The 25,475-nt window shown below is 50.6% G+C and overlaps 1 protein-coding gene across 1 annotated transcript; it reads right to left on the bottom strand.

Moving 5' to 3' along the window:
* Window positions 1-1,509: 1,509 nt before the first annotated feature.
* CA6 (carbonic anhydrase 6) lies at window positions 1,510-21,726 on the bottom strand. The gene is made up of 8 exons (XM_082688291.1): window positions 21,392-21,726; window positions 19,069-19,248; window positions 12,871-13,019; window positions 12,111-12,203; window positions 8,529-8,598; window positions 4,883-5,040; window positions 3,890-4,013; window positions 1,510-2,006 (listed from the first exon to the last, which is right to left on the bottom strand). Exons 1-8 carry the CDS (start codon window positions 21,471-21,473, stop codon window positions 1,900-1,902), a joined length of 963 nt encoding a protein of 320 aa, XP_082544417.1. The 5' UTR covers window positions 21,474-21,726; the 3' UTR covers window positions 1,510-1,899.
* Window positions 21,727-25,475: the final 3,749 nt, after the last annotated feature.

Here is a 25,475-nt window from a genome sequence, read left to right as displayed (position 1 = left end):
CTCTGCTCAGTGGGGAGCCTGCTTCCTCCCCTCTCTCTCTGCCTGCCTCTCTGCCTACTTGTGGTCTCTGTCTGTCAAATGAATAAATAAAATCTTTTAAAAAAATAGTAAAATAAAATAAAATTTAGTTTTGTTTTATAACGATGTAAAATGGAAGGTTCCAAGCTTAAAACTACCGAACAGGACGCCCTCAGAGAAGCCCAACTTCCAGCCCCATCCTCCACTCTTCTTCTGCCTCCCCTTTCAGATAACCATTCTAATTAATTTTCGGTTCCTTCTCCCCTCGTTTTGGAGCACAAACAGCCATGACCCGTGTCCCTGCCGGCTCGCAGTGCCCCAAGCCTGCCCACTGGGCTCCCCACGTGAAATCCTTCAACGCAGGCCGAGCACCAGTGCCTCTGAGGAAGTCACAAACCGTGGTACTCCAGGGAGAGGGTGATGGCTTAGGTCAATGTCTGTCCTGCTCATGGAGCCTGAGTGCCCACCGTAGAAACCATCCCTCCTGCCCCATCTCTGCACCCCAGGCCTCAGCCCCATGCCTGGCACGCGGCAGGTGCTTCAGGAAGCTTGGATAAATGAAAAGGAAGACTTCTTCTTTTTTTTTTTTTTTTAAGATTTTATTTATTTATTTGAGAGAGAGAATGCACACAAGCAGGGGGGAGGGCAGAGGGAGAGGCAGGCTCCCTGCTGAGCAGGAGCCCCATGCGGGACACGATTCCAGGACCCTGAGATCATGGCCTGAGCTGAAGGCAGACGCTTAACGACTGAGCCGCCCAGGCGTCCTGAAAGGGAAGACTTCTGTAGCTAAAACAGCTCGGATACCAAAGACCTGCTTCAGATCCTGGCTCCACCGTCTTCTACCCTGGAAATGGCGGGCGCGTCACCCGGCTGTCCCCCATCTTGGCTTCCGTTTCAATAAACTGGGGGAAATGCAGCTTCTCTGAGGACGGCCCTGAGCAGTGAATGAAGTCACAGGTGATGGATGACAGCGTGGGGGAACAAAGCCAGTAAAGAGCAGACAAAGGAACTGGGAAGAACATGGTGGGGGGCTGGGCCGGAGAGGGGGGAAGCGAAGCGGCGGTGGCAAGAAAGGGCCTCTGTCAGAAACGTGCATCGGTGCACTCAGACCATGGTGATCATGGCGGTGACCGATTGTGACCGTGAGCCGCAGAACTGGACCTTGAACCCGGCTCTAGTGACAAGGCCCAGCCACCATCTGACCCACGAGGATGAGACGTGCAGGGAGGTCCTCTCTGCTCTCCTGCCCTCTCCTCCCGGTCTGTCCTGCGCGCCCGGGGTCCTACTCCTCTGTTCTTCCTTTGCTCGCCCAGCCCGGCCCAGGCTCCAGACCTCGCCACCAGCAAGTTGCAAGGTAAGACTCTCTTTCCTTCTTCCTAAACTTGGTTCTGGAACCCTTCCCACCTCCATCCCTGTCCCATCCCGGGTGTCCCTGGGCGGAGGACAAAGAAGGCATATTTGAAGTGGTACAAAAGAAACAGAAAAGAGCAATTTTCAAATGACCAATTCCCAAAGACATTTTATTTCACCTAAATCCCACAGGGCAGTCCGGGCTGCTTTGTAATTTACACAGATCAACACGCATGATTCGATAGGAAGATACTTAGGGCTCCATTTCCTTTACATTTCTATTCCAATCAATTCCCATTGGTGTCTTCTAACAAACCCCTTCTCATACCCTTAAACCACCGCATTTCCGCTCAGGGACAGTGGTTTACTCAGTCTTACAGAACCTGGAACAGGAGCCTCAGGGAGGCTGCAATCGCGGCACCGGATTTCTCGGAGGAGCCAGGAGCCGGGGTGGGGGAGGAGCCGGGCAGGGCGTGGGCTCAGAGGAGGGCCCTTTTGTCCTGCACACCTCCCGCTTCAAGCTCGCCATCTCTAGAATTTGTCTTTCTTGTTCCTCTTTTCAGTAAGTCTTCTCGAGAATTCGAACCATTCGTTGAGCTTTTTTATGTAAAGCTGGAACTCGGGACCTAGATTATACGCTATGAAAAGAAGAGTTCGTGCGGGAAGGTCAGAAGTTTGGTGGTCCTTGTGGGACAGCCAGACACATTCCCCACACCTGTACTAAAGAGGGGGATTTTAGGTTCCTTAGAATGCTGTCCATGTCCTGTCCCACCAGCTTCAAGCACCTTCCCGCTTTCTGAATTTAGGCGTGGAAGCTGCCTTAATCCAAGGGCTGACACATCGGCGGTGGTTCTGCCCCTGGACCTTGGTTTCTCATGCAATGCTCAGTAGCCCTTACCTTAAGGGGACATGCATGTTTTCTAATAAATGAATTGCAAGACATCTATATTTGGTCATTATCTTGCTTTTGTAATCTTGCTTCTTTGCCAGGTCATTTCTTATTGCTGGGGTGACCATATTAACCCAGTGGGGGTGGGTTCAATGGAACTAGGAGGCATCAGGTGCGTGACACAACCGGGCTGGCCAGAGACCAGCGCTGCTACCTAGAAGGCTGGGTCTGAGGGCAGGGGGAGCAAAATGGTGCTCAGTTCTCTTAGCAGCAAAGGGAGGCTGTCGCTCCGGTCCCCTGACTGCAAGTGGGGGAAGAGGCCTTCTTATTATCTCCTGGGAGCTGAAGTAATAGCCCTAATCGGTGAGTCTCAGAAGGGTGGGCACAGAGGACACCCAGGTGAACTGCAGCATGGGGCATCTGGGTCGGAGGCGGATATCTAGACCATCTCTGTGTTTCCTCCTGAGGGTGAATTGAAGCGACACTCCCCCCCCTCGTGGCAGGAGCATTTGGGGTGTGGCATAGGGGAAACTATGCCATCTGTACCTGTCTACTGCAAGAGCCATGGGACATTTCATCAGGGAAAAGGGGACATGGCAGGATTAGAACAAGGAGGTAGATCAGGGGGTCTGTGTCCCTTCAAGCCAGGCTGCTAGCATTTGGACCTAGTTAAGAGGATGTCGTCCTTTGGGGAAGGAATTGGTACTGTTATGATGGTATATAATGTAATACGGGGAAATGATCATTATGACAGGTGTCCTTTTTCCTCTGTTGGTATTGCTGGAGGAGCAAACAAATGCAAGAGGAAACAATCAATGAGCCAGGAAGGAAGGATGGGGAGAGAATCACAAATGGGCCTTTGTTGATGGGGAGGCGGGGAGCCTATCTGGAGATTTAAAGGTTTTGAAAGATATGTTTACCAGTGGGGGTCATACTGAGTGGGCAATATTGACTGGAATCAATTCTATCGTATTCAAGGATGTCAAGGTCTCAGGAATGTTTAGCGGAAACAGACTGTAAAGACAACGAATTCAGGGAATGTGTATAGCTCACCCTAATTTTACAGAGAAACGGGCAAAATAAAGATGGGGAAATTGCAGAATATTTGCATTCTTGCAACCACATTAATAAGGTGAGCCAAGAAGCCTGACCCAGTGTGTTAGAGGGTCCCAGGGAGGCTGGACTGGTCATACCTACTTCCAGCACCCTGGTGTCTGGGGCATGATCCCCAAGAAAATGTAGTAAACAATACATGCTCTAGTTAACACCACCTTGAGGAGATGTGTGGGAATTGGGGATGGGCTTGCCTGCACTCTTATGGGAGCGTCAGGATGTTGTTAAGCATCTTGCTCTCCTACTGGGTGTCTCTGGCCAAGACCAAGTAGGTAATAAATCATGTAACTGTCCATCCTCGTGGTCTCCTCTGTTCTACTCACTGGCATCACTGCCTGGACTGGGAAGATGAGCCACCTCCTTTGCCCACACATCCGCTGTACGGATTGGCCCATCTGAGCCTCCTGCCCTTTAGATGACTGTCCCTCCCCTACTATTGCCAGAAGACATGCATCCACCCAGAGAAGGAAGAAAACAGGACTCAAAGAATCGCAAAGGATAAATAAGAGTTGATCTTACGTAGGTGAGGGAAATTCACGAGGTTGGTTTCCACCACTCTGCTGTTCAGGGGCTGGGTGCTCCGGTAGTCATTGTGGAGGGTCTTGTTGTGGTGATCCACTATGGAGTTTTCTAGCTTCCAAATCTACAGGCCACATGAAGTGGATTATGGAGGGGAAGAGGTACTGGGTGGTTTTAAGGAGCATAGTTTGTTGGGTTTATTTCTATAACCCTGATAAAGTGAGTATGAGAAGATCTCAAGTTCTGCTCCACGGCAACAGAGCATCCACCCACCCACCCAGCCACCCCGCCATCCACCCAGCCACCCATTCATTCTTCCAACCATCTCTTGGTCACCAGTAGAAAGGAGAAAAAGAAGCAAATAGATTTGTGGGTGGGTATCTTTGAATAGGGTTCTTTCCACCTTTTCCTGCATTGGGGAAATGGAAATTTAAAGAAAAAGATCTACTTGTTCCTGAGGAAGAACATGACCCAGAAGGAAATGCCAGCTTTTCCTCTGCCACCTCAGTTACGTTTGTCCTTTCCCTAAGGCAACAAATATTTACTGTGCACCCATGCTATGCTGGGGAACCAAAGGTGGCTGACACAGCTCTTCTCCTCAAAGGACTGCAGGCCGGCTAGCATATTAAAGAGCTACCAATGTCAGCTCTTTGTTCTGTCCATCAAGGGCCTAGAACGTTACCTGGAGGGAGCATCCGCTCAGCAAATGTTTGCCTTCGCGATGCAGCCCTTCTTCTCTGACCCGGGTCAGGTCCCAGTCCTTTGGCTGCATCCAAGGTCCCAGGGTTCCCTGGATTCCCTGATGCCTCAACTTGCCCATCTCTGTCCAAGCACTAGTAAGGTCACCCAGGCCAGGAGGGGTGAGGCACAGCAGTCCCGGGGCAGGAAAGCAGCTGGGAGCCCGGGTGCTGGCACTAAGGTGAGAGGTAGGGAAGCGCTCTCGTCAGCCAGGCAGTCAGAAGGGGACCTACGGAGGCGGGGCGGGGGCCTTACCTGTGCTCTGGATAGCTGCACGTGATGGGCCAGCACAAACCAGTGGACGTTCTCAGTGCAGGGAGGAGTGGTGAGTGACCCATTGTAGCTGTAGTAGTGCTGGATGTCCCCGGGGAGCATGTGCAGAATGTCAAGGTCACTCAGAACCGTGCTTTGTCCTAACAGAGGGGACAAAGGATAAAGGAATGTGAGGGGCCACTGGTGCCCCTTGGGGGGACAGCTCAGGCTCAGACCGCCCCACGTTTGAATCTTCTGAGTCACCGGAACACAGAGGCTGATCGTTTGAAGCATTTCCCCAGTCTGCTGCTTCCTAGAAGGGGGTAAGAGCAAAGACTGGGGAGAGACCCACTCAGATACCTCCTCCTGGCTGTCACCTCAAAGGCAACAAGGGAATGTTCAATAGGATTCCTACAAGGATAAGGGGGGAGGGGTGTGCTTATAAAGTCTGGTCATTGAACTTGAGCTTGGAAAGTCCTCGTGAGCCTAACTGTCATCACAACTGTTGGGCAGAAGATATGCTTTATGTTAAATGAGAGAAGAGAATTATGACTGCTAGGGGCTTCTGGATAAGAAATCTCAAAAAAGAACAAAATGTCTTGGTTTTGGCTCACTTAGAAATGAGTGGATAGAGACCTGGGTGGCTCATTCGGTTAAGGATCTGCCTTTGTCTCAGGTCATGATCGGGGGTCCTGGGATGGAGCCCCGCATCCGCATCCGGGCTCCCTGCTCAGCAGGAAGTCTGCTTCTCCTTCTGCCCTTCCCCCTCCTTGTGCTCTCTCTTTCTCAAATGAATAAATCTAAAAGAAAGAAAGAAAGAAGGGAGGGAGGAAGGAAGGAAGAAAAAAAAAGGAAGAAAGAAATGGCTGGATAGAGATGAGAAAGGCAGACTCAGAACCAAGTGGGGGTTTAGGCACCTGGTCCTGAGCATTTCCTGCCATGGTTCCCGAGAAACCAGGCTCAGCCCCCCCGGGGGGGGGGCTCTCGTGGGGAGAGGAGTTTCCACAGGGTGTCCGGAGACTCCCAGCTCAAGTACCCATCACTGCATCTCGAGAATCCCTCTTCCATTCATGTCATGATTCTGAGCTCCTGAGCTCAGCATGACGCCAACGAAGAAACAGAGTTGAGTTGAATTTTTTTGCTTTCCCAAAAATGCACTTTGCATTCTTTTGATGGCAAAGAGGTTACAGCTTTTACGTAGACATAAATAGACTCGCTAAACCAAGGTGTCAGAGTCTGGTAGTGGAAAATCCCATGAATAGGCTAAAAAAAAAATCTAAATTTTAGAGTTATTGGAAGAGCTTCCAGATACAACCTTCAAAAGGGCTCTTGAGCGTAGATTTAGCTTCATCCCTGTAATATAGTTAAGTGAGTCAAGAATTCCAGGACCATGGTGCAGCCACTAGGGAAAGCAATGTGATGGCAGCTTTAACAATTAACCCTTGAATTACCATATGACCCAGCAACCCTGCTTCTCAGCTTGCACACAAGAGGACTGAAATCAGGGAGGTGAAAACAGTAAGACGTGCTGACAGTTTGGATGTGAGGGATAATGGAAAGTGGAAAACCGAGAATGATTCTGGGAGGGGCGCCTGGCTGGCTCAGTTTGTAGAACACTCAACTCTTGATCTCAGGGTCATGAGTTCAAACCCCACACTGGGGGTGGAGACCACTTTAAAAGGAATTTTTTTAAGTTAAAAAATAAATAAATAAACAGGGATCCTGGGGTATGGGGCTTCAACAGTGGGATGGCTTATGATGCTCTTTGCTGAGATGAGGAAGTCGGTTTCGGGACGAGCCTGGGGGCTGGGTGGTAGGGAAGGTTCGGGCCATATTAAATTTTAGATCTGCAGGGCAGTATCAAGCAAGCTGTTGGATAGAGGAATCCAGAGTTGAGAGGGAGGCCAGTGCGGCGAGCAGTATTGACCAGAAGCATCATTTATTGAATTGGAAAAGGAAATGGCTCTGGATCAGTTCGTAGAAACGGAAGGTCTAAGGTCCATGCATTCAAGGAGACGCCTCAGACCACAGGCCTGTGGTTTCTCCTGCTGGCCTTGCTGAGGGTCCGCAAAATAGCCAGCTGGTTCTTGCATCTGCTTTGCCTCCCCTGCCCCGTGGTCCTGTCACTGCATGGAGGACCTCAGATTTTAGGAGTCCACAGCGCAGAGAGGGCAACGGAGGCCATGGGACGGAATGAGGCCCCCTGGAGAAGGCAGAGCCGGCGCCCCCCCACCGTGAGAGCAGGAGCAGAAAGAGAGCGCAGCTGGGGGTGAGCCCGAGAGTGGGCAGGAGAGCGAGGTGGGATGGCCTGGAGATCTAACAGGGCTGACCTTAAAGGGACGGTGGCTGTCAGGGTCAGCCGAGGGTGAGTGAGAAGCGGAACAGGACCACGAGGCAACACATTCAAGGGCGCGTCGGAGTAGGAAGGAAGAGGGGAGGACAGCAAGGGGCCGGCTGGGTCCGTGAGACTCGTGGGGTGTCAGAGCTCGGATCTGTGTGCCGAGCCAGCGGCGGGTGAACAGTAAGCCATGGGGCTGCGGGACATGGCAGAGGCGAGCAGGGGGAGGGACCCTAAGCGGGAGGGCCGGTGCGCGCGTGTGGAGGGCCGGGCTCGGTCGGGAGCAGGGACTCTCGCCCACGGCGACAGAGGCGGGGACGTGGAGCTAGGCCGGGGCAGACGGGTTAAGAAGATGCGTGAGGGTCTGACCGCCTTTTAGATAAAGCGGGAACAAGGCATCCGATCCACTCAAGGGGGAAGCTGGGGCGGGGGGCAGAGGGGCTTCGAGGGAGGGGAGGAAACGCGAAATAAGCGTTCTGGAGCGGGGGGAGCAAAGGCCCAGATGAGTGCTTGAGGACTTCCAGGCCGTGTTAATACGTGCTCATATTTGTAGCTATGAATAAAAATAACAGTAGTTGGGGGCGCCTGGGTGGCTCAGTGGGTGAAGCGTCTGCCTTCCGCTCAGGTCATGAGCCCAGGGTCCTGGGACTGAGTCCCAAGTCGTCAGGCTCCACACTCAGAGGGGAGTCTGCTTCTGCCCCTGCCTCTCCCCCATCCCCACTCATGCACTGGGGAGAACAGAAGGCCCACAGGTCGGAGGTCAAGGGACCCCCTGGATGGGCGGGACCGGAAGTCAGGGACCTGCCGTCTGGGAGGGGTGGCCAAAGTCAGAAGCACAAGCCCAGGGTGTCAAAGCTGATGTGGCTGTGGCTCAGGTCACAGGCCGTAGGGATCGGTGGCCACTCGGGCCTGAATCCTGCCTTCTGGAGGCAGAGGAGAGGGAGACCAGCCCTGTCCAGGCACAATGATGGGAGGGCGTTCCTTAGCCTGAAGCTAAGGAGGACATCTCTCTCTCTCTCTCTCCCCTCCCCCCACCCAGTACCCAGAGTCATCACTACTCACTGGAGCTAGAGGGGAAGCGAAGATATGCTCTGTCCGTGGTCCCCTGGCTTCCAACCGTGGGAATCAACACATGGGGTTTGTGAACAGGTTTCTCAAGGGTGTTTGCAGCCTGAGCCGACAGCAGGAGCCGCTGGCATGAGAGCCCTGGCCCCCCGGCGGGGCCCGTGTGCCCCGCCCCCTGCCGATGTCCCCCTTCCAGGCCCCCCGTTCCTGCCACACGCTCCTGCCGCCGCTGCGGACTTTCCTCACCTGGATACTGGATGTTGTTCAGGTGGGCAATGAAGTTGCTGTAGTAAGTGTTTTCACCGTGATCCTTGACCTGGAGGAAAAACAGCAGTGCATCGAGTGGAAAGGGGACCTCCGTCTGGTAATCCCGTGCTTTGGTGTCCCTGTTGACTGGGCAGAGCCCGGGGGCAGGGAGGAGGCAGCCAGTTGGAGTCCCAGCTGTGTGGGGAGAGACTGTCTGGCATTCTTTGCCACCGACTGCCTGGCCTCACTGGTCTCTTCCAGGGAGACAGGACAGAAGCATTGGGACAGCTTCCAGGGGTGACCGGTGAGGCCCTCAGGGCATGGCCCAAAGTCACTGTCACCATACCCCCCAGGGACTCTGTTTGGGCGGGGTTCACCTCAGGCCAGGTCCCTGTGATGAGGGGGGCTTGGTCCCCTGTGCTCGGTTCCTCATCCTCGGCACTCCTGCCGGAGCGGGGGACAGCCTCTGTCCAAGCCAAAACTGCTCCAATTCTGCTCCCTGCCAGGTCACCACTGTTTTGTGTGAGCGTTGACTCTTCAGAAGTCAGAAAAATTACTTTTGGTGAAAAAGGTGAATTTCAATGGCTCTTTTCAGTCGGTGGTGTTGGTCTAATTCTTCTTCCACTGTGTATGAATTCCGATTTCTTGGATCTATGAATGCCACTCGCTATTTGTTTTGCTAGGTCCCTCGTGAATTTTTGTTCCTCTGTTCAGCCTTTTGAGTGAAACAAATACCTTCCATGCACGATTTAACCATTTTTAAGTATTAATGGTTGTTCTAGTGATTACAGCTGTTCCCCCGTATCTGAAGGGACCCGCAGTGGGTGCCTAAAGCCATGGGTAGCGCCAAACCCTGTAAATACTACATGTTTTCCTATACATACCTGTGGTAAAGTTTAGTGTATGAATTAGACGCAGTAAGAGACCAACAACAATAAACTAATAATCGAATAGAACAATGATAACAATATACTGAATTAAAAGTTACGTGAATGTGGTCTCTCCCCAAATCTCTTGTACTTCACTCACTCTTCTTGGGATGATGCACTTGATCAATTGCCTGCGTGACAAGGTCACGGGGGTGAATGACGCAGGCACTGTGACCTAGCATTAGGCTCCTGGAGTAAACATCACTAGAAGGAACATCTCCTTCTGGGCTGCACGTGACCACGGGTAACTATCACCTGGGAAAGGGAAACCAGGGGTAAGGGGGGACTACTGTTCAATATACAACTTATCACAGCCTACCTCCGGTTAGTACTAACTTAATTCCTATAAAATATGGGGACTTTGTTCCAAGCTAGCTCTATTTCTTTCTATTTTCCTCACTTTTGTCATTGACATTACATCTACCTACATCGTAAACCCAACAATAAGTGGTGTAATGATTCCTTTCAACAATCTGATGGGTTTTTTAAAAGAAATCTTTTAAAGACAAGACAAAAACATTTTTAGATGGTCTTTTATAGTTACCATTTCTAGCATTCTTCATTTCTTTCTGCAGATTTGAGTTACTGTTTGATGTCATTGCCTCTCAGCCAGAAGGGTTTTGGGTAATATTTCTTGTAAGACAGATCTGTTAGCAATTATCTCAGTTTTTCTGTATCTGGGAATGCCTTTGTTTCGCCTCATTGTTGAAGGGTGTTAGTTGGATTAGGATTCCTGGTTGACATTCCATGGCTTTCTGATGACTTGTTTCTTTCTTTCTTTCTTTCTTTTTTTTAAAGATTTTATTTATTTATTTGACAGAGATCACAAGTAGTCAGAGAGGCAGGCAGGGAGAGAGGAGGAAGCAGGCTCCCTGCCGAGCAGCAAGCCTGATACAGGACTCGATCCCAGGACCCTGGGATTACGACCTGAGCCGAAAGCAGAGGCCCTAACCCACTAAGCCACCCAGGGGCCCTGATGACTTGTTTCTAATGAGAAGTTGGCTGTTAGTTGTACGTCAGTATCCTATTTATAAAAAGTCCTTTTGTCTTGTTGATTTCAACAGTTTGACTCTGATCAGACAAGGGCTTTGTTCAGTTTCCCAGTTTGTAAATTATTTTTTTTCCCACCAAATTTGGGGGAAAATGGGACCATTATTTCTTCCATTTTTTTTCTTTCACTTTCTTTCTCCTCTCCCAGATTGCCACTATGTATATGTTGGGCTGTGTGATCTTGTTCCCATGAATCTCTAAGGCTTTGTTCATTTTTCTTCAGTCTTTTTCCTTTGTTCCTCTTTGATTTATCTGCAAATGTACTGACTCCTTCTGCTGTCTCATCTCTGCTTTGAGACCATGTCGTGAATTTTTCATTTTATTTATTATATTTTTCAACTCTAGACTTTCCACTTGTGCATTTTTTTCATTTCTGTTTCCCTTTTTTGAGTCATTGTCATTATACTTTCCTTTAATTCTTTGAACACAATTTCTTTTAAGTCCTTAAACATGTTTATGATGGTTGTTGGGAAAATCCTATCTGATAAGTCCCTGAGTCCACCAGAGTCATTACCTGTTGGCTGTTGTTTTTTCTCTTAAATGTGGATCATATTTTCCTATTTCTTTGCATGTCCAACTTTTTTTTTTTTTGAAAACTGGACATTTAAGTAATATAGGATGTAAATATAATTTCTGATTTTTAAAAAATTCTTTTGTTGGTTTGTGTATCCGTTTAGGAATTTCTTCCACTTCATCTGCAAGATGGGTCTCCCCAGCCACACACAGCAGCTGATGTCTTGGCTCTGTTCTTAAATCTTATTCCTAGGGCCCTCTAGGAACTACCTATATGGTCAACATAGCTTTGTGGTCAGTCAACGATTTTAGCAGAAGTTCTTGTTACCCCTCAAGCCCATCATGTTTGCACCCTCTGCTGCTGGATCTGGATGAGCTGCGAAACACATCCAGAGGTCAGCCATTTAGCGGGTCAGCCACAACTTTCACTTTCTATTACCTTTACTGATAGATCCTGGGGCATGGGCTTTCAACTCACACTCCAAATCAAGTGAGTCATCCACCTCTAGGCAGTAAGATTGCTGGGTTCCCTGTCCAGCCTGCTCCAGGAAAAAGACCTTGCTGACCAAGCTGGAGGTTGGGGCTAGGAAGAGCCCCACTGTTCTAACTCAAAATTCTAGCCACTTTTCACAAACAAATGCCTCGATTTGTTGTTTGACTTTGGTCCAGTTCCAGAACAGAGATATGGTTGGTTTTGGCCATTTTATCCAACTTAGCACTTGTTGGGGGAGACTGAACTCATGACCATTTCCCGCCACCTAGCTGCAGGTCCCACCCTCCAGACCTTCTGAGAAAAGCAGAAAAGCAGGTGTTGATTTACCTGGCAGGTGGCCAGCTTCCCCTTCCCCTCCGGCCAGTTTATGTTTGGCCAACCACGCTGTGATCCCAGCTCCTTTAAATCAGTTGTTGCACTCACCCAAGATCCCCGGGGCTGGGGACACAGAGGGAACACAGTGACTGTGAACAGGGGCTTCACTGAGTCAGAGTTGTTTAAGGACGGTGAGCTCAGTAGCAGATGAGGAGGGAAGACCCTTTGTCTACACCTGATGCGACACCAGTCTCTGATGTCACATGTGTCACTTCAGCCTACCTCAATGAGGGCTGCCAGCACAGCCAAGCCGTCTGGTTCACTCTGCGCTCTGTCGTAGCTCTCGTATTTGGAATTGTAGTGAACAATGTGAATCTGTGGGAGCAAGAAAGGTTAAGTCAAGGGCGGTCCCTACAGACTTCGTGAGCTTCAGGTGTTCAGGGAAGAATGAAGAGGAAGGTGCTCTCTACCCAAAGCCTCAGCTTGTCCCTCCTAAACAACTCTGACCTCCTTCCCTCTGGGTCTGAGATCTATCAAGACCAGGAAGTTCTCCAATGAGTGGGATTCTGGGGAGATGGCAATTCAAGGACATTTCCCTGACCCCACCCTCCAGGCAGATGAGCTGGCAGTGTCCGGAGGGCTCGTCTGAGGTCACTGGGTTCTCCTGTGGTCTCCCAGGGGTGGGCATGAGATACCTTGCTCTGGAGGACACTGTAAACCATGGTCATCTTAAGGACAGATCTATGCAAGAGAGAGAACCCTGAAAATCTAACACAAAGACATTCAGCTGAAACCAAGAGGGCTTGCCCCATTCTGTGGGCTGTAAACTCCTGCCTTGCACTGTGCTTTCTGTGAGAGCGGGGACCCGGCTTGAATCCCTGACACATATCAGAGATCACTAAATGGTTGTGAATGAATGAAAAAAAAAATCAACTTAGGGTGACTGGACGGTCACCATGCAGTCTCTTTGGCTGTTTTCATAAGGAAAGTGACTGTGGGATTGGAAAGAAGAAAGAGAACCTGGCTGGGGTCCCCAGAGTACCTCCGCCACAAATCGGATGCCGTCGATGGTGTGCTCAGAGCCCCTGATCTCTGAGGACGCTCCACCCCAGTGGAAATGCATCTGCTCGGCTGTGTACTGGGTGCCATCTGGGGCCGTCATGCGCATGGTCGGAGGCAGGCTGATCTGCACTGGGAGAGAAGACGAGAGAGGGCTGCGGCCGGTGCACACAGGCACGAGGGGTCGGGTCTACTGGCCAGGCAGCTCCCCCACTCCCCTGCACACTCATGGAGCAAGCCAAGACCACGCCGGCTTAGGATGCGCTGAACAGGGTCGCTCACGGGGAGGAGGTGACCGGCACACAGGGCAGGCTGGGAGAGCCCGGCTGGGCAGGCACCCACATCAGGGTCCACACCCTTCTACCCAGACTCGGGGGTCAGGGGCAGGACCACCAGGGGAGGGAGTGACAAGGCCAGCTTGTCAGCCCTAGGGAAGGAAGATGCCCTAGAAAATATGACCAGTGGGTGTGGAAACCAGAATCCCGCTCTCGGCTTCTGACCAGTTTTGTGATTTGCCCACAGCATAGGAATAGGAAGGGGGATTGGGGGACCTCTGGGGACTAGTGTGATGACTTTTATTCCCAGAGCACTGTTTGCGAGGCCAAGTTGAGGTGTTAAATATCATCATCCTGGGTAGCTTTTTAAGAATAGCCCAACTGAGCTCCTTGCTCAGTGGGGAGCTGCTTCTCCCTCTGCCCCTCCCCCGGCTCGTGCGCACACGCGCGCGCTCTCTCTCTCTCTCTCAAATAAATGAATAAATAAAATGAATGAATGAATAAATAAATAAATAAAAGAACAGCCGACTCCACTCCATAAAACCCCTGTAAGCTTCAGTGCTTTTATGGACAAGGAGGCCAACCTGGGGAGGGGGAAAGCCTTCCTTGCTCAGAGGCACAAGATCACACGGTGGGTGGGGGAGGCAGACCAGGCCAAGAATGGGTCGTGGTGGGGACAGGATGTCACCTACAGGCTTCCACTTCTCTTTGGAAGACAAGAGACCACATTCTGCAGCAAGTCAGGAAACACACGGACGCCTGGCCTGGGGCTTAACTTGTTCTGATCAGTGGATGCGTTCAAGTGTTAAGTTCTTGTCGCGGAAAACGGGCTACTCTTCCCACTTCCTCCTCCTGCCCGGTGCCCTACAGATTGGCCTCAGGGAGGTCCCTCTGGTCACCTAGCTGCTGTTTGCTTCAACGGTTCACGCTTCAGAGACATTTGAACATTCTGAAATGAGCCAGGGAAAAGGGAGACTCCAGAGGGTGAGAGAAGAGAGTGACCTAGGAAAAGATCTATGAGGATGTACATAATTTAGGTCTGGGACAAGGACAAGCAGCATCTATTCTGTTAGCCGGGTCTTCCTATAAAAAGTCATCGAAGAGAGAAGCCTGGGCGCCTCAGTCATTAGGCATCTGCCTTCGGCTCGAGTCATGATCGCAGGGCCCTGGGGTCGAGCCCACGTCAGGCTCCCTGCTCAGCGGTGAGTCTGTTTCTCCTGCTGCTGCTCCACCTGCTTGTGCTCTCCCCCCCTCTCTCTTTCTCAAGTAAATAAGTAAAATCTTTAAAAAAATAAATAAAAACTTCTATCTTGTAAAAGACACTATGAGGAGACTTAGAAGATAAGCTTCAGTCTAGGAGAAGATATTTGCAAAAGACGCATCTGATGAAGGACTCCTAGCCGAAATGTACAAAGAACCCTTTAACACTCAACAATAAGAAAACAACCAACCTGATTTTTAAAAAAATGGGCTGGAAACCTTAGCAAACACCTCACCAAAGACACACAGACTGCAAACAAGCAGGTTCAGGGAGACTCCATGTTGTAGGTCATCAGGGAAATACAAATGAGCAACAGTGAGATACACGCGCACTTATCAGAACAGCCCAAATCCAGGACACTGACGACAGCAAATGCTGGGAGGGCGCAGCGGGCAGGAGCTCGTGCAGGGCGGGTGGGGGCGCGACATGGTGCGGTCCCTTTGGAAGACAAAGCTAAACGCAGCCGTACCATCACGTTTGTTGGTCTTTACCCAGTGGTAAAACCAAACTCTGCACCTGGATGTCTATGACAGCTTTATTCGTAATTACTGAATGATGAACTTGAAAGTGGCCAAGATGCCCGTTCAGTAGGTGAATGGATAAACTGTGGTCTATCCAGACAACAGAATATTATTCAACGGTAAAAAGAAACAAGCTATTGGGTGCCTGGGTGGCTCAGTGGGTTAAGTCTCTGCCTTCAGCTCAGGTCATGATCTCAGGGTCCTGGGATCGAGCCCCACATCGGGCTCTCTGCTCAGCAGGGAGCCTGCTTCCCCTCTCTCTCTGCCTGTTTCTCTGCCTACTTGTGATCTCTCTCTCTGTCAAATAAATAAATAATCTTAAAAAAAAAAAAAAAAGAAAGAAATCAGTTATCAAGCCATGAAGAGACATGGAGGAACCTTAAATGCATTACTAAGTGAAAGAAGCCAATCTGAGAAGGCCACCTACCATGTAATTCCAACTCTGTGACATTCTGGAAAAGTCAAAACTACGGAGACAATCAAAAGGTCTGTGGCTGCTGGGGTAGAGGGGGAGATGAACAGGCAGAGCACAGGGGACAATTAGGGCCATGAAAACACTGTGTATGATTCTCTAACAATGGATACTGTCATTCTACATTGGTTCAAACCCATAGAATGTGTAAGTTAAGAACGACCAGGGCACCTAGGTGGCTCAATGGGTTAAAGCCTCTGCCTTCAGCTCGGGTCATGATCCTGGGATCCTGAGATCGAGCCCCACATTGGGCTTTCTGCTTGGCGGGGGGCCTGCTTCCCCCCATCTCTCTGTCTGCCTCTCTGTCCACTTGTGATCTCTCTCTGTCAAATAAATAAACAAAATCTTTAAAAAAAAAAAAAAAAGAAAGAAAGAAAGAAAGAAAAAAGAAAAGAATGGCCCCTAAGGCAAACTCTGGACCAAATTATACTGTATCAAGGTAGAGTCATCCTTGATTTAAAAAAAAAAAAAAGTATTTTTCTGGGGGACCTGCATGGCTCAGTTGGTTAAGCAACTGACTCTTGATTTTGGCTCTGGTCATGATCTCGGGGTCGTGGGATGGAGCCCCATATGGGGCTCCATGCTCAGCCCTGAGTCTGCTTGAGATTCTTTCTCCCTCTCCCTCTGCCCCTCCCTCTGCTCACTCTCTAAATAAATAAAGAAATAAAATCTTTTAAAAATATATCATTTGGGGCGCCTGGGTGGCTCAGTAGGTTAAGCCTCTGCTTTCAGCTCAGGTCATGATCCCAGGGTCCTGGGATCGAGTCCCACATCAGGCTCTCTGCTTCAGCAGGGAGCCTGCTTCCCCCTCTCTCTCTCTCTGCCTGCCTCTCTGCCTAGTTGTGATCTCTGTCAAATAAATAAATAAAATCTTAAAAAAAAAAAAAAAATATATATATATATATCATTCGGGCACCTGGGTGGCTCAGTTGGTTGAGCAGCTGCCTTTGGCTCAGGTCATGATCCTGGACTTCCGGGATCGAGTCCCGCATCGGGCTCCCAGCTCCTTGGGGAGTCTGCTTCTCCCTCTGATCTTCTCCTCTCTCATGCTCTCTCTCACTCATTCTCTCTCAAATAAATATATAAAATCTTTAAAAATAAATAAATAAAAATAAAAACATATCATTCTGGTAAGTAATATGGATAATGTATGTGGAGGCAGAGGGTATATGAGAAGTCTCTGCATTTTCCTCTTCATTTTGCTATGCACCTAAGACTGCTCAAAAAAAAAATGAAGTCAATTAAAAATACATGTATACAAATCCATATATATGTACATATATAAGTGTGTATGTATATCCGTATATATGTACATATATAAGTGTGTACATGTATAAGTGTGTGTATGTATATGCATATATGTATATTAGGTTCTAAGATCTAAAAGGTAATAAATGTTTAATCAAAATCAAAAGTAATAAATGTTTAATTATATCATATCAACTTTCTTGTTAAACTTACTCAACAAAATGTTATCAGATTTGAAAACTGGTTAAGTGGGCTGTTGTTGTTGCCTTTTTCCTTCAGGAGAATTCTTGAAGCTTGGAGCTTGCTGACAATGTAAAGCCAATTGTAAAGAATTCTAAAAATCTTGCAAAATACTTGACATCAAAAAACTGTTTGAGTGCTTTCCCATAGGTTTGACATGATGTCGGGTGGACTGGGGACCCTACAGGCTACCAGCCTCTAGAGAATACAGTACAGCCCATAGGAGGAAGTTCCAGGGTTTTCTCCAAACTGGGAGGAGGGAGCCGCTGGGACCCCCTGGGAAGCTAGGACCTTCCTAACACTTCCCCTCTCCTGGGTCCTCAGCACAAAGCCCTACCTGGCAGGTCCATGTCATCAGTGGGGGTTTTCAGTCGTTCGATACTTCCGGCTGCCTGTCCTGGTGGGGTCAACCCAGCTTCCTCCCTGCCTTCAGTTGCTACCTGTAGCCCCTCTTCATCGAGGGCAAGGACTGGACGAAGGGCAATTTCAGCGATTGACAATGTTATTTAATTATTACTGTTTTAACAAAGAAAAGGAGTCCTTAAGAAAAAGCCTGAGGTCAAATTCTTAGATTTCAAATACTGAGAACTGCGGGTCTAATTATCCTCTCTTGGAAGAGCCATGACTTAAGGTTCCCCTAATCTGGCCCAACCATTACTGTAATTATTAATGTTCATATTGGTATGAACCAAAATAAATGTTTATTGAACCATAAAAACGGGGAAGGGGGTTTGCAATCTGCCAATTTGCTGGAGGCTTCAAAGAGAAACTTTGGAAGTAGGAGCTTGACATTAAAGATAAAATCAGGCTTTCATGAATTATTTGTGGAGTTCAGGGATCCAGGCCACATGTGCCTGAGGGCTTTTATAGCTCTTCACTCTCCTGGGTCTACCAACCCATCAAGGGCAACTGCTTTTATCTTCTCAATTGTGCAAATAGGAGATCTAAATCCTGTGACCCCAGGCACCTATGTGGGTGGGCAGTAAGTCGGCCTAGCCCAGGAGGAAGTGGGGAGGGGGGTGTCCGAGGAGGAGGACAGGGTTGAGGAATCAGACATCCAGGGGCAGCGAGTGGCCTGGGTGCAGCTCAGCCGCCAGAGACCAGGTGACCTTAAGCCCTTCAGCCTCCCAATGTCCTCACCTCCAGCCCTAACAATGACCCCTGCCATGGGTGGGGGTATCATGAGGCTCAGAGGAGAGGGGCCCACTTGGAAAATCAAAAGTATGTTCAGGGGCGCCTGGGTGGCTCCGTGGGTTAAGCCGCTGCTCAGGTCATGATCTCAGGGTCCTGGGATCAGGCTCTCTGCTCAGCGGGGAGCCTGCTTCCCTCTCTCTCTCTCTGCCTGCCTCTCCGTCTACTTGTGATTTCTCTCTTTCAAATAAATAAATAAAATCTAAAAAAAAAAAAAAAAGTATGTTCAGTAAACACAAAGCAAGGGTTTTCCAGTTGTCCAGTCCAGGCTTCTGAACTGGGGGTGGTCTACAAGACCCAAGTCAGCCTTTTCCTGTCTGACCTCTACCTCCTCCCTAGAAGAGGACCCATTCAAGACCCCAAGAGTCTCTTTTTAAAACCTTTGAAGGATGCCTGGGTGGCTCAGTCGATTAAGCATCTGCCTTTGGCTCAGGTCACGATCCCAGAGTCTTGGGATCCAGATCAGGCTCCCTGCTCATCAGGGAGCCTGCTTCTCCCTCTCCCACTCCCCCTGCTTGTGTTCTCGCTCTCTCTGATAAATAAATAAATCTATCTCTAGAAAAATAAATAAAACCTTTGAGAAATCCTGGGCCCTCCTGTCAGGCATTTTGAGCCAATCAGACTCAATGCAGAAAATATGGAAAAATCAGACGAGGGCACAGATCCCCGAGGACAAGCGGGTCCCTGGCGTCAGCGGCACAGACTCCGTGGGCTGCATTTCCCACTGGCGGGGTTGGAGTGAGCTGGGGGAGAGGTCAGCCCGCGGAAGGAAGGATCCAGCCAGGAATTGAGGCCAAAGACTGAGCACCAAACCCCCGCTCCACCCCGTGCAAAGCTTGGCGTGGGGGCCACCACCCGCCTGTGGCCTGCGTCGCCCAGCCTGCGCCTGCATCTCCCTCAGGCCACTCCGGCATCTGGTACCTGCTGCTGGGGCCGAGTGTGAGGGGACAGCGTCCTGCCACCTGCCCCTTACCTGTGTGGCCGTTGTTGATCATGCGGAACTCGCCCTCCTGGACCCCGTAGCCTGTCAGGTTCAGAGCCTTCAGGGAGGGGTTGTACTGAACTTTTCTCCTCTCCAGGTTGATGGGGGACTGTCTCCTCCCGCCGCAGGTGGGGTACTCCCTTGGCCAATGCAGTTCATCCAGCGCCCCCTCTGTAATAGGAGAGAGCCAAGGGGGTCAGAGTTGGAGGGGCTCAGCGCACCGCAGGGCCTGCCCAGCGGGAGGCCAGGATCAAGGTCAGAGGTCTACCTGCTAGAAAGCAGAGCCTGACCCCTAGAAGTCAGAATCTGCTTCGTAGAACCTGGTGTCTCGGGGACGTGACCCGGATTCCAAACTCCCCTGTTGTCACTGGCACCAAGAACAGTTGGTGTTTGGAAAACAATAAAGGTCTTTAATATATAAATTTTAATATATTTTTATGTTTATATTTTTATAGGTATGTTTATAGTAAATATATTGTATATATTATATTAAATCTATTAAATCTATATTTAATATATATAACATATGTTGTATGATTCATATTTTTATATTATATATATTTTATGTAATATATATATATTTATATTTTTTAATATTTATATTTATGTAGCTTGGTTTTCCCCTGGAATGGGGATAAATGCACTAGAAGGCTCCTCAGGGCTTGGTGTTACTGAATTACTCTTAGGGGTCCAGTCCTCATGTTCTTCTAATGGCACAGTTTTCCTTCCCTTCTCCCAACAATCATGCAGCGCCCGCTCCCTCTGCAGCACCCCCCCCCCAACTGTTTCCTTGCTCCAGCCCCGTGAGCTGGGTCTCAGTAGGGTAGAGACCCCCAGGTTGCCTACACCTATGGATTCAGGACAAGAAGGTAAAGCATCAGGTTCAAAGATGACCAAAGTGATTAGTTGAAAAAAACCAAAGTAAGGAAATGTCTCATTTTAGAGTGCGTCATCATTCCAGGGAGGAAAGAAGAAAGCTAGTCGCTATAATGGGCCCACACCTTCGCAGTCGGGAATCCAAGCTCTCCCCCCCGTTAGGGAGTAGCTGTATGGCAAATGCCTGGCTTGTTTTAAGGAAGGTGTTTGTTTGGGGACCCCTCACAGTTGCTTGGTTTTGCAATCAACAGAAAAGTCAATTTTTTATTTCTCTGCTCTTCTCGATTTAATCCTACAAACTAGTATTTAAACAATTCTTTCCCAGAGGTAGGACGCCAGGATCAAGGCCAGTGGCCCCGAGCACAGCCCCTGCATGGATCAAGAGGCTTTAGCCTGTGTCCCTAGCTGTGCTGCAGATTTCCCGAGGATTCCTAAAAGGCCTTTGAAGTAGCCTCCCCAAGTGTTGCTGGGCCCCTGACGGCTTTCAGGAAGGCCTGCGGTCTCGTGGGCTGGGCTGAGCCCGAGAAGGACAAGACCTGCCTGTTGGAGTCTTTCTCTTGCTTATCCTTCTGAACCAGTAATTCAGTAACACCCTTCGTACCAACGAGCCGCATGAAGCTGAACCCCAGGGCCTCCACGGCTCTGGCCACGTGTGGCCTCCTCTGCTCCGGAGCAGAGCCATAGGCCACAGCTGACTCCCTGCCTTCTGACGCCGGACTCTCTGAGCCACCCATGATGTCTCTAATTCTGCTGCCCTTAACTCAACAAGACACGCATCCACCATGAATATATGCTTCCCTTGGGGTCCAAAGCTGGTGGGGGCACCGTGGGGAGAGTAAGTCAGTCAGCAGCCCTGAGAGTCCTCCAGAGCCCGATCCCTGGGTGCAGTGTAGGGAAAGGGGGGCAGGGCAGGAGCTCTCTTCACCACCCCATGGAGGGGGGGGGTGACTCGGGTCCAGATGTGCAGCTCTGGACCTTAGCAAGGCCATAGCTACTGGGAGGCGGCAGCCCCGGAGGCTGTGCAAAGGTGTTGGGTTCTCAGGAAGTCAGGATGTTCTGGGTAAACTTCCAGAGAGACCATGAACCCTCCAAGAAGAAAATTCCACAAACCCGCGCGCCCTCTGTGAGATGGCAGGGAGCCTGTTCTAGCAACTTCCTCCTCCACTGCAGAGCCCGAGAGAGCAGAGGGCTTTGCAGTCAGTGGCGGCAAGCGGGCTCTCCAACCAGGAGCATGGCCAGGAAAGGTTCTAAGGCAAAAACACCTGCCGGGGAATCTTGGACACCTGGTTGTCCAGGAAGGGAGAGCAAGCAAGCTCCCCTTGTCCCCGATTGGAGGTCTGAGTTCCGCATACTCTCTGTAGGCGGACAGGGCAGCTCCCGCAGGGGTGAGGGTGACAAGAAAAGGCACAAACCCGGCGGGGGTAAGGGGGGCGCTTACCTGAGTAGGTCCACTCAGACCCGTGCTGGGCCTGGGCCCCCAGGAAGAGCAGGGCCACCAGAGCCACCAGAGCCATCATCATGGTGCCACGGGTCTGGAATCGCGCTGATCCTGGGGCGCTCTTCTTTTAAAAGCTCAGAAACTGTAAATAACAATTTACCCAGTCTCGCTGACTGACCCACCCTCCGCTGCGCCCACTAAAACAATAACACCTTCCCACAATGGTCCTTGTGACTCTGGTGACGGGCCAGGTGACGTGCGCTCGCCCAGGCCCGCTGGTGTCATCGCCACGTGTGCTGAGCCCACGCTTGGGGTTGTTCCATGTCCTAACTTATGAAAACTCCCTTGAAGGACCACACAGTGCACCCTTTGTAGATGAGTGCCCACAGGACAGGGGAAAGGCCCAAGGCAGAGAGAGGCAGGATGGGAAGGATTTCCAGGGACAATGACATTTCCTGTGCCCTTGATCCTGGCAAGCGGGGACTCTGGGAATGGGTGAGGGCCGTCCCCTGAAAGCCCTCGCCAGATTCGGCTTGGCATCTCCTGCCCATCTCAGCAGTGCCCAGAGGCTGCCCCTGCAGACCTGGGCTGCCTCGGCCAGCTGTCCTTGGAAATGGCCTGCCTGGCCCTCACCCCCCGGCTTGGGCATGGACCAGAGAGTCCCACCTGGAGGCCCTGTTCTTGGCCTCGCTCTTGAATCACCTGTGGACCCTGGAGCCCCAGCTCGGGACCCACGTCCCAGGGCATTCCTCGGGGCCATGGAGCCCGTGCGGGCATCCTGTTTCTCCAGGGGAAGCCTTTGTTCTGACAGCTGCCATGGGCCCAGTCACACCCAGACGGGTTGGATGGGCGGTGTGCCTAATCCTTCCGTGTCTCCTTGGGTAAACAGTCCTTGAAACCCGCTGAGGGAGAAACTTTTGAGTTTATACCTGCTGACAGGTCAGCATTTCCCATGCCCTTCCGAGAGGGCAAAGGCACAGGGCAGGCAGCATCCCCCAGGGCGCACGGGGCTCTGCCCGGACACAGAGGACATCCTGTTCTGGAGAGCAGCGCTACCCCGTCCCCCTCCCCGAGCTCGCCACACGCCCCTCCCTGGAGCCCAGGGCATGCCGGACCCACTCCGCGCCAGCGCGAAAAGATTCGGGCCAAGAGCAAGGGTTCTTCCGATCCCCGCTCTGCCACTGATGAGCTGTGTGGGACCCCGAGCAAGTTACTCACCCCCTCTATGCCTCAGTTTCCCCACCTTGAATAAGCGTTCACGAGAGGACCTCCCCCCTTGTGTGTGGCCACTGGCAGCACCTTCTACCCAGATCCCTCACTTTACGAAGAAAGGAAGCCAGCCCGTTAGTGAGGGGCTGGAGGGAAAATGAAGGACTCACCCCCCCCCCCCCGCTGCAACTCTCTTACACGTTTTCAGAAATTAGAAGCTTGTTCTCCAGTCTTTGCAAAGAGAGTCACGTCCTGCCTGCTGGGCTCCAGCCCTGGGTGAGACCCCACTTCTCCTGAGGACAGCAAGGACGCCGGGGACCTTCCCCAAGGCCAGGGACCCCTGACATCCAGCGGGCAGGGAAACACGAACCAGGCGTGTAAGCGTTTTTCTTGGGAATCTGAGGTGGGACTCGAGGAAAGAGGGGGCACAGAGGGAGCCCCAAAGTCACAGCGGGCGGCGGCTGCTGGTGCAGAGCCTGAGCGGGGGGAGGCAGGAGGGAAAGGGAGGCTGAGTGAGGGGTAGGGGCAGCCCGCAGAGAGAGGGAGGGAGTGGGGGGCACGGGGCAGTGTGAGGAGACAGGACCCGTCCTCACAGGAAGGAGGGCTCAGGGAGCGGGTGTCCACAGCCACTGCCCAGGAATGGGAGGGCGTCGGTTACTCCCCATGACTCCATTTCCCACGGGTTCCCCTGTCCTGCACTCAGAGTTTTGGGGACGCCCAGGGAGCCCCGGCCCTTTTGCTGCCCCACGGAGGCCTCCAGTAAGCACACGTGAGTCTGTCGTTTTAGCAACCTCACCAAGCAGCCATCCTTCTCTGAATCCTTGGCTCGGGCAAGAACCGGGGAGGGCTGGGAATCTGTGCCGCTGGCTAACGTGGACAACAGGCGGTTAGAGTGAGTAATTGGGTTAATCGAGTGGTCGGACCAGCCGGGACCCACCTGCTAATGAGGGCATCTTACTAGAGAAAGAGGGTCCCTCCCTCTTCTCGGTGGCCGACTCCAATGACATCGTCAACACCGTTAAGCACGGTCCCTTTCATTGCCTACACTCTAACTCACTGTCTTCTTCTTTTTTTTTTTTTCAGACATTTTTTCTCTTTAGAATTTATTTATTTGGCAGACAGAGATCACAAGGAGGCAGAGAGGCAGGCAGATAGAGGAGGAAGCGGGCTCCCCACCAAACAGAGAACCCGATGCGGGGCTCGATCCCAGGACCCTGGGATCATGGCCTGAGCGGAAGGCAGAGGCTTAACCCACTGAGCCACCCAGGCGTCCCTTGACTCACTGTCTTCTTCAACCACAAAATTTTCCATTCACTTTGAACATGAGTTTCCTCCTTGTATTTGCGAAGCATGCTGCTTGTTTTGGTTCGGGATTTGTTTCATTTTAACTTGTTTTTTTAGGGTGTCACATTCGACTCTGAACTCGCTTCTACCATCATCAGACCACATCTCTGGCTCATCAAGGCTGTGTCTAATTCTAAACTCCTGTTTTTCTAGCCCTATGGCTTGAGGGACTGGCTGAGATGAACTGACAAGTATGCCATTTTCAAAGTAATACCATATCAAAAATGAGAAGGGAGCTTTGTTCTTCCTCAGTGCCACCACAGCGCCGTGACGGAGGCCCACGGAGGCAAAGGAAAAAAAGAGGCAAGGATGTGTGATCAGCCCAGGTAAACAGGGAAGCACCATCAGCCCAGGTGAGCTGGGAGGGGTGGTCAAGTCAGCCCAGGTGAGCCAATGCTCAGGTTTGCATAAGACTAGCCTAGAAGAATGGGTCTGTCTACCCAAGAATATGCACATTCTGGTTATAGTAACACAGACGGGCCACCATTTCGTTTCATTCAGGAGAGCTAGCTCAGGAATCCTAAAGAATGAGTCATGCTCAACAAGTGAACTTTCTAGCTGGTTAAAGGCTCCGGTCTACATAAGTACCAACACACAGTCTCTTTTGGATTAAAACTTCTCAAATGTATTACACTCATGCCTATTTTCTTAAACAGATTTAGCTAAACATAATTAAACTTTTCCTAATGACTGAGACTCACTGAGAGGAAAATCAATTATCTTGCATCGTTACCTATTAAATGTCCCCTGGGCCTATAACTATATAAGACTGTTCTCCCTACATGAAACAACCCCTGATATATTTTTTGATTTCTTAGATGTTGAGGGCGGGGATTGGCTAGCTTAGTTATTAAAGCAATATAAGCTGAGGTTCCTGAGAGGTATTCTAATTATTAACATTGAGAAGGCCAGGGCGTGACCAATCAGGACAGAAGTGAGACTTGGTGCCTTGGCAGGTCTGGAAGCCCCGTGCTTTGCCAGGAGTTAACCCTTTTGTTGGAGGACTGTATGGAGACTGCCAGGCCGGAGCCGCGCTGGGCAGCACGAGTGTCTGGAGGTATCCGTGTGTTTCTGCTTAATTTTTGCAGATAGCACTGGTCACATGGGCAGCCAATTGTTTCCTCTTAGGGTCATCTGTTTGCCTGCGCTCATCTCCTGCCTTTTTGTGTACTGGTTTTTACCAGTTTGGCTAGAAATCAGTTGACTACACATCTTAGAATTACATGCACAAGAAGAATGAATGGAGCTGAACTGAGAGCCCACACAGGTTGTACTAAAGCCAAAATATGTAAACTCTGAAGCACCTTTTTTTTTTTTTTGCGTATCTTTTATTTTCTTTTAGATTTTTTTTTAAGATTTTGTTTATTTATTTGAGAGAGAGAGAGAGAGAGATCATAAGTAGGCAGAGAGTCAGGCAGAGAGAGTGGGGGAAGCAGGCTCCCTGATAAGCAGAGAGCCCCATGTGGGGCTCGATCCCAAGACCCTGAGATCATGACCTGAGCCGAAGGCAGAGGCTTAACCCACCGAGCCA

This window comes from Mustela nivalis (genome assembly GCF_964662115.1).
Source record: "Mustela nivalis genome assembly, chromosome: 10".
In the NCBI taxonomy this organism is placed as follows: domain Eukaryota; kingdom Metazoa; phylum Chordata; class Mammalia; order Carnivora; family Mustelidae; genus Mustela; species Mustela nivalis.
This window is presented reverse-complemented; position numbering and strand designations above follow the sequence as displayed.